This window comes from Silurus meridionalis, chromosome 7, assembly GCF_014805685.1.
Source record: "Silurus meridionalis isolate SWU-2019-XX chromosome 7, ASM1480568v1, whole genome shotgun sequence".
NCBI classification, from domain to species: Eukaryota; Metazoa; Chordata; class Actinopteri; order Siluriformes; family Siluridae; genus Silurus; species Silurus meridionalis.
The window spans coordinates 18,982,030-18,991,311 of record NC_060890.1 but is presented as its reverse complement, the minus strand read 5'-3'; the positions used below and the strand labels follow the sequence as shown (position 1 = coordinate 18,991,311).

Below are 9,282 nucleotides of genomic sequence, written 5' to 3'. Positions count from 1 at the left end.
CCACGCAATGCATTAGATCACTCCATCCTCCTGTGTATTTGCTGCTACAATACACGTGGCTTCGTATCTGGACACTAACGACTGCAACTTACGAGAAATAAGACTACTTTTTGAAATTCGGTCCATCAAAGCAGAATCTAGTGCCTCGAGAGAACAGAAGCTTTTCTTCCAGTAAGTAAAACATTTAGTGGCCCATGTGTTGTCGGTATGATCATGGTAATGATGCACAAACGCAACATAAGCCACAAAACTAAAATTTAAATGTAAACAAAAAGAAAACATTTGTGCATTAAATCTTTTTAGTCAGCTCATGTTAGGACACGGGGATTAACTGCGAGGAGTTCCACGGTTCACACGCTACGCGATTTCCCTCAGGCACTGTTGAAACACGTGATTTGAATGTCACAAAAAAAAAAAAAGACTGCTCAAGTACAAAACTGTACAGTCGATTTGTTCCCAAATTTCTAGTCCCAGACAGGTCAAAGGGCATCCCATGTCTGACCTTGTTCCTTGTTCAATAATGATGCTAACATTGTGGAAGTGTACACTTGTTTGATTATTTTTGACCAAAGTTAAATAAATTTTAATTGTGTTTACCTGAGTACGGGATGCTGCCCAACACTTTATTCTTTTTTTTTTTTTTTAATGTTCTGAAATCACAGACTGGACTAAGATTGATTTTTATTGGCTTTCACTTTAAATACAAAAAGCACATGGATGTCACATTTCTACACACTACACAACATGCACATAATTACATCGAGTTCCCTTTTTTTTCTCCTTGCCTTATTCTACTATAAAGTCATCAGAGCAGCTATAGTGACCTCACAGCTTTGAATCTTAAGGTTCAGATCTGGACATTTCTACATTTCAATTGGAGTAAATACAAAAATCATTTTGGGGAAAAAAAGAAGGAAAACGAGCCTGTGTTCATTTTGTGCAGGACATGCATAATAGATTATTTTGTGCTTGTATGTAATATGATTAGTAGTTACAATTAGTGGTTCTTTCCAGCAACACTTGATGCGTGTCTCACTAGTGACTTGACGCACTCCTGTGATCCTCGTGGTGTGTTTCTCATTCAGGAACTTTCCATCCCAGGGTAGATACACGGCAGGAAAGCGATGAGACTGGCCGCTATGCCGCGCCGTTCCCACGTTCCTTATCGAGTCCCACACCACCAATGTTCACACCAAACACTTGATCTTGTTACCAGCAGGATCTGATAACGCTGCGTGTGTGTATGTGTATAAGGGAATATAAACAGGTACACTGTTTATTTTGTGTTTGGTACCTGTCATTTTACCCAGAATACATTTGGGCCTTGGAAGATGCTTACCTGAGCATTACCTAATTAACAAAGCAAAAAGTCTTGTACCATAACAATCACATGTCAAGGAAATGTGGTAAAGACTAGAATCCAGTTCATAGGTTACTTGGCTTTTATGATACGTTTATACTACAGCTGTGTTTTAATAAGTCTTCATGCAATTTCTGACTTATATCAAAGCAAACCTGTTTCATTCAAGCCTGATGTAGGAACAGCTTTTTTTCACATAGACTACTAAATCCCAGGCACCCACACACAGTGCTGGTTAACCCGAAATGATTATATGATCTCACATTAAATATCCCTATAAGCTTTGTGAAGAGTATCGACTTTTGACTTGTTACTTCTTTACACAACAATCATACGCAGGATGTGGGCAAAACAGGGTATCTGAGATTGTCTGTGTTTCGTGGCTCCACTCAAAACTCTACTCCAGCTTGATTGCTTGATTTGAGGTAAATCATGTGTAGTGTATTTTGGGTTGTAGAAATACATTTATGCTCCTAAAATGAATATTTGAAGTTGCTATTGTGTATATATTTATATTGCACCTTCTCTGTGCTCAGGTGATTTTTGTGATCTGTAAGTGCAGTTGGTTTGATTCGTTTTTTCAAGTATTCTTTCATCTGCACATGACACTCGCTTATTTTTTGATTATTTTATAAAGTGGATTGTGGAAGCAAGTTAATCGATCAAACAAAAAAAACTATAACTAATTCCCTGCGGCTGAGAAATGTGATTTGTTCCGACGTTGCCATTTATTTCATTTTCCTTCTTTACTTTGACAGTTTGTCAAATGACAAGTTTTCTTTGCACTATTAGGAAAAACCTCATTACCAAAGTATTTCTATTTACAAGGCCTAAGCCAAAACCACATCCTACATGTAGCAATTCCTGGATATTCTATTTTTTTCCCCCTTGCTTCCTTACATCTACAATTCACATATTTCTTTTGAAACAGTTTCTATATATCTGCACAAGAAATGGTAAGATGAAGGTGGATAATGCTACTCTATAAAATGGCCTCCCAGTGAAGGCTGGATGGGAAAAGCAGAGTGTGAGCCAGAGGAATACGTGAGGAGGTGTGTAGGGGGTGAAGACCGTGTACATCACGTAGCACACACGACCCTCTGACGAAAACGGCTCAGGCGTCCCTGACCTACTTGGATCTACTGAAGCATCGATTGGAGACAAAGCAGCGGAGATGGTGAGTGGCGAAGTGTGTGACTGCGGCGAGATCTGGGCCGCGGGATATCCCTCAGAACGTGCTGGAGGATGTAGTGATACGCCTTCCGATGTACACGCTGAAACACACGGACAACAAACAACTCCACCTGTTGGGCTTTTCAAGGGTTATCCTTAACATTTTAATAATAACTGACCAACTTTGAGTGTTAAACCCATCTCAGTGGCCAAAAAAAAAGATATTAAGACGCTTCACATGACATCATAGCAAAATATTCAGACATTTAAATTCATTTAAATTTCCTAATTATTCCAAATGTGGATAAATTCTTAATGGGCAGCAGCGGGGATGTGAAAACTCTCATGTGCTGCTACGGACTAGTAAATAAGCTCGTATTCGAATCCTGGCAAGAAGCAACATTTTTTTTATGTAGCGTCAGATCTACGCTCATGCCAAACAGGCAGAGAAACCAATGTGAGCCAACTGAAGTGTATATAATATTAAATGAAGTGTCATCTATTGGGTTTTGGGAAAGTCAGTTGGAAGGTCAGCTTTCCTCCTGTTTGTTAAGAGGTGAAGTGATAGTCAGGACTTAATCTCTTTCCCCCCCAGATGAACATGTTGCATTAGCTTCAGTAACATGATCTTTGCTTTTCTTGACAGTAAACAGAGATTGGAGGAGATTTAGCAGTGCAAGTGGCATGTGAGCAGGGATTTCAGAGTGAGTGTTAAATCACCAGAGAACCTCTGAGGTTACTGCTCTGGATGCCAGGATATTCCTCAAGCACCACTGAATAAACCTGGATAGCTGTGTAATGCTGTATTGGGATGTTATACCAAAATGTCCCCAAAGGACAGGGTTAAAATTGCTCTCACCATCATCTGAATACAGTTTTAATGTTACACTGCAGTGAGAAACACAATAAAGTGGACATTACGGAGATCGATAGATGGCTGAGACTGCCTGCATCTGGGCAGCAAGCAAAAATTATTAAATGGGGAAAACACTGTAGTCAGTGTTTATATATTAGGAGATTTAAAAAGTGAACCATTATTCTGTACAGGTAATTTGATATTTATTACTGGGGCATTTCTTATTTAACTAGGTTATGGTCTATAATGCTAAGTAAAAATCTCACTATGTAGGAATCCTTCTGAAATTTCTGAATGCAAAGACATTTTTTTTTTTTTTAAATATTGTTTTGGGTCATTTAAATTAATAATTTTTCTTTAATATTTTCCTAATTTCTTTTGCCCTTTTTGACTTGAACATAGACTTGACTTGTCCCAGAACTGTGACACGGGAACTAGTGGTTGTTATCCAATTAAAAGGACAACTAGACAAAAACAAATGCCCCATACAGCATGAGTTGTTGCAAAGCATCTTCTCAGCAAACATCTTTATCCTACGTCTCTTGCAGGACGACTCCTGGCCAATTCACAGGAGCTTAATAAAGGTTAATGAAAGGTTTAATAAAGATTAAAATGACGTGTGTCGTGTGCTCTTTCCTCCCTAAATACATTCGGGAAATTTTAGAGCAATGTATGTGCTCTTCAACATTTTTAGGACTGAGAGAATCTATTCATGATGACCAGTGTTCATTTCTCCCTCTCTGCCTCGTGGAACTCGAGTGTTTGTGTGGTGGACGTCACTCACCCGAGCCCCACAGCGAGGATGTGAGAAACGATGAGAGACGGAAGGAAGACTTTGAGAAACTCGGCAGAAAAGATTCCTCCTTTCTTCATTACGCCAGTGTTCCTGATGCTCAAGGTACTGGAACGTTTGGGCTGCTTCAGCAAGAACTCCCTGAGGAGAAAAAACAAAAAGGCATTTCATTTATTCATTTTAAACAATCAGGCCCTAAAACGAGTACTGTTACTGGAGTAAAAACCAGCAAAAAAACTAAAAATACAATTTAGTATTTTTTAAAACAGGTGCTATGTTTGGGGTAAACGTGGAGTTTGCAATTTCTTAGTAACAAGCTTTTCCCCACACCATAAAATGACCTTGAATAAAAAGTGTGGGTTTGGCTGCCTTTAACTGCTATAACATGTCTGATAACGAGGCATAATAGAATCTCCACATCATTAAACATGACCAGAAAGAGACTAAATTATTTCATGAGGGAAAAGAAATATTGTTCATTCTTCTAAATGTCGTTACAAAACCTTCACTGGTTATTTTCCTATAACTGCTCACCCACAATTGTTGATAACAGTAATATTTGTTTTTGTATAGTGTAAGAAAGGAAGAAAAAAAAATATTTTTTCACTTGTCACATGTATATTACAGCACAGTGAAATTCTGTCTTTATGTATTACAGCAATTTTAGGAAGCTGGGGTGGAGCACCCATGGAGCACAGAGGGTTTAGGGCCTAACTCAGGGGCCCACAGGTGGCAGCTTTACATTTAATCAGTAACCCACCTCAGTGTTCCCTACCAGTACTGTCAGATTATTCTGTATCTTCTACATAGTATAGAGCTTTCATTGGTTTTTAGACTATTTTCAGTCAAGTCAAGTCAAGTTTATTTCTATAGCGCTTTTCACAACGGACACTGTCTCAAAGCGGCTTTACAGAATTTTAACAGTTAAGTTGAACAATGTGTATTTATCCCTGATGACTGTGGCATGGAAAAACTTCCCTAGATATTATGAGGAAGAAACCTTGAGAGGAACCAGACTCAAAAGGGGAACCATCCTCATTTGGGTGATATCAAGAGTGTGATCATAAATCTTTGAACAATACAGAACACTGGAGAGTGAGAACTAACATGAGCACTGGAATGTAAGATTATAAGTCTTTCTACAGTCTTTTACAGACATTTGTGGTTATAAAACTATGATCTACTGAGCAACTCATAAAATAGCTCAACATTTGCGATCATTACAGATCCAACACCAGCTTCTCCATTAGTAACTTTGCACTGTGGAATGTGTGTGATTTACTTGGGTGGGATGTTTTCAGGCCGACTCGACCAGTCCCATATCCAGTCCGCGTTTTTCATCAGGTTGTCGACCTCTTTTCTTCTCTCCAGAAAGTCTTCATCGGACTGAAACCAAACCAGAACAGGTTAGTAACCAAAAACACATTTTTCATCTGGATACAATGATTATGATGGTCATACAGTAACCCAGTAACCATATGATCAGCAGGTCTGCAAGTAGGGCATGTGCATTTCAAAACCTGCACTTGAAATTCAGTATTCCATTATGGGGCTGTGCAGCCAACTGTCGCTAAAATATACCTGTGAGCTGTTTTTCTCTCCTGAGCTCTGGACCTCTGAGCCTCTGCTCAAGTGCAAAGGAGTCTGGGGCCTTGGAGGACTAGAAAGGTGAAATAAAAGACATTTAAAATGGAGTCTGTTTATTTGAGGCTACATGGTAATATAGTTTCAGCAATAGATATTGTGAAAAATCGACTGATTTCGGTCATCTTTGGGTTTCAGCATGGTTAATGAATTGACCACAAAATGACTAAAAGCAGATAAACAATAAATAAATTAAGCTTCTTGTAAAAAAAAAAACAAAAAAAAAAAAAACACTGACCTGTCACAAGGTAAACTTCCTCTGGAGCTGCTCCTGCCAGACTCGTGCTGAGCGTCCAGCAGCATCTTCTCCATGTCTCCAGAGTGGGCAGAACTCTGATCCTGATCCTCCACTGCCGCTTTAGGAGTTCCTCCACCTCCGTTATTGAAGTGCAGCTCCACCCAAGAGCCTGCAGTCACAAATACAAATGAGTTAGTGCAGTCTGGTGCTGATGAAGATATGCCGTGGTTTATATTAATCCTAATCATCCATATTTCATTGAGTATTCAAGTAAATTAGCAGGTAAATAAAAACCTGAATAAAAAAAAACTGAATTGCAGTAGATACGTTCCACTTAGCACAAAGAAGTACACTTTGAATCTGTAAAGAATTACAGTTAAACTGATGATGTATCTGTTTACTTAAAACCACATTGGTGTAAAATATCAAAATATGAATGTATTAGTAGTCTTAAAAAAAAAAAATTGGTCAGAAAAATGTGCTAGAATTAAACTAATGCCGTCGAAAGAGCACCATTGCCAACATTTGCTCGTTTGCTGCAGTCAACTGTTTGGGGAAACGCAAGAAACGTACAGTCTTCATGCACACAAAGTGGAAATCATCATAATGATTCAAATATTTGATATCGAATTCTTCCAGGTTTCACAAACTTTTTCAACTCTTTGAGTTTATCTGCATTAAATGAAACAACAATGACTTTTTTACTACGGTGTAAAAGCTGTTTCCATGGTAACACAAAAAACTTCAAGGTAGAGCCACCAAGACCAAGTTACTTTATTAAGTTACGTTTCATTCTTGCTCACTTTCTGACATATGATTTGTCATTAAGACCATTATAAACTCTGTATTTCAGGCTGGGTCTTTTATTTTTGCGTAGTCTTATCATGCACATAAAACTACCACTGAAAGACAGCAAACACGGTAAATGGAAAATCCGTGCATTCCATTATCTGTATCTTTCCACCAAACCATGAACATGCAGTTCTGTCATCCCTTTATTCCATTTTTCACTTGGATTGGTCGCTAGAGGCTCACTTCATTTACTTCTAGTTTCTCTGCAATAATCAAGAAAGTAATCTTGCTCATGTGTAATACACCAGTTATTGTATTTCAGGTGCTTCTTCTAATCACAATCGCTGCTGATCACGTATTACGTGTTAAATAAATTAGCCCTGAAGGACCAAATCTAGAGGGTATTGCAGTCTGGTGTCATCACTTGACATGACTGTCAACAACCCCATTCTATCTGTAGCACAAACGTAAACCTACCGGGAAGTCTTTAACAGTATTCAAGTCTGGTCAAATAGATTACATAAACTTTTCATTTGTTTATTGTAGCCTCCTGAAATGTGTTTATTGAGGAGATTGTTAAGTATTACATAACCCTCTAATCTCAATTACGTGGCCTGAATCATGTTTCCGTGTAAATATATCTAGTCAGCAAAATTAATCATTCTAAATACTTTTTTTTTGCATGGGTGAACGATTTGGATTTTGTCATATAACAGACAATGGCATGTAGTCCCAGCATTATAAGCTCGAGGTGCCTGTTTTTTTAAAGTAAAAAAGCCTTATAACAGGCAGCAAGGTAATAGACACTACAGATGTCAAACTGAATATCTGTCCCGAGGCTGATATTGTCTTGATAAACTAGACCGGAATTTTTTTAGTGTGTAAACATTATGTGCATGAACATAACCTCAGGAAAAGCCACAAAACCTCATAAAGGACAAGCAGATTTCTTCTGATCTGATACTCTGTATTTAGCATTTCAGACATCTTTTTTTTTTTATAGGGGAAAGAGTTTCCAAAATGCATTTCATTGCTGTGTACCTGTACTATGCAATGGCAATAAATTTCTATCTATCTATCTATCTATCTATCTATCTATCTATCTATCTATCTGATTCTGGAAGCTCGGCTTCGGAAAATATCCTATTAAAAATGGGGGGGGGGGTTGTTATATAGAGACACTTATAAACAAGTGGCTTTACAATACGGCTCAGGGATGAAGGGCACCAGAATAACAAAGGACAAGTGTGTCTGAGCTGGGGGTAAATACAGGCTGAAAATAGCTCTGCTCGGTCATGGCATGCTCCTCAGCCAATCAGATGACAGCACGGACGCCGCCTCTCTGACGTCACAATGTGTATGGAGAAATAGGTTCCTCCCTCCATGCTGTTATTGTTATTGTTGTTGTCTGTGTTAAAACACCTAGATTTCTAGCACCAGGCATCAGACAGTGCCAGATTTCATTCGTACACTCTGCACACTGACGTATCACCCGAAATTGTTGTTACATCACAGTTTTAAAATCATGACGTCACTGCGTTATCCGTGTGTGTGTGTGTGTGTGTAAATAATGTCCAACTTAAAAAAAAAACGAGTTCTTGCGATGATGACGCAATAAAATATTGGTTCGGATCATGTCTTATTTCAATAAAAGATAGTGGTTATTCCTCTTACCTTGTAGATTCTCTTCGGGAAGACTCTCTTTATCTGTCGACATGATGTCAGAAATGAACTAGGTCCCACCACAAACACTCCTCCTTATCAAATTCAGAATCACAGTAAAATAAATGCTCAGACTGCTCCTGGTCGTGTTCACACACGGGGATGAAGTGAAGCATTAGTCGCCTGAGTTTAATGTCGCATAGCCCGCACACGTGTTCTCATGTGACTCAGGACGAAATTGGTGTTGCTTCAATAAAAACCTAAGCAAACCACGTAAAGTTGCGTTAGCTGTTCTTCTGGTGTATTCTGATTGGTTCAAATTACTGTCTGTCAGACTGACAAGTTTTAAGCCCCGCCTACAAGACCTAGGCGCTCCGTCTGTGGTTGCCAGATTGACTAAACCTACACAAACTGGAATAATCCTGTTTTCGAGATTGTATGTAAACAAATAAAAACCTTAAATACACTTCGAATTGATTATTACATCATTTTAGTCACGTTTTCTATTGTTGGTTATAAGATAAACAATCTCTGAAACCAACTTGTAGGTAATGTTTATTACAGTATCTCACAAAAGTGAGTACACCCCTGACACTTCAGCAACCATTTTAGTATATCTTCTCAAGGGACAATACTGTACAAATAAAACATGGATATATTTTAGAGTAGCTGATGTGCAGATTGTATAGCAGTACAGATTTATTGTCCTCTAAAAATAACTCAATATACAGCCATTATTGTCAAAAGATCATGGTTAGCGTGAC

At 38.4% G+C, this 9,282-nt stretch overlaps 1 protein-coding gene across 1 annotated transcript; it reads right to left on the bottom strand.

Moving 5' to 3' along the window:
* Nucleotides 1-664: 664 nt before the first annotated feature.
* bnip3 (BCL2 interacting protein 3) lies at nt 665-8,813 on the bottom strand. Its single transcript, XM_046853425.1, has 6 exons — nt 8,531-8,813; nt 6,065-6,233; nt 5,764-5,842; nt 5,465-5,568; nt 4,174-4,323; nt 665-2,634 (listed from the first exon to the last, which is right to left on the bottom strand). Exons 1-6 carry the CDS (start codon nt 8,571-8,573, stop codon nt 2,589-2,591), a joined length of 591 nt encoding a protein of 196 aa, XP_046709381.1. The 5' UTR covers nt 8,574-8,813; the 3' UTR covers nt 665-2,588.
* Nucleotides 8,814-9,282: the final 469 nt, after the last annotated feature.

Excerpts from the sequence above, each read along its gene's own strand:
- bnip3 (XM_046853425.1), bottom strand. The coding sequence starts at position 8,573 with ATGTCGACAGATAAAGAGAGTCTTCCCGAAGAGAATCTACAAG. Across the intron at positions 5,843-6,064 it reads GGAAGTTTACCTTGTGACAG|TCCTCCAAGGCCCCAGACTC; the intron begins GTCAGTGTTTTT and ends TCACCTTTCTAG. Across the intron at positions 4,324-5,464 it reads CCTGAAAACATCCCACCCAA|GGAGTTCTTGCTGAAGCAGC; the intron begins GTAAATCACACA and ends TTTTCTCCTCAG.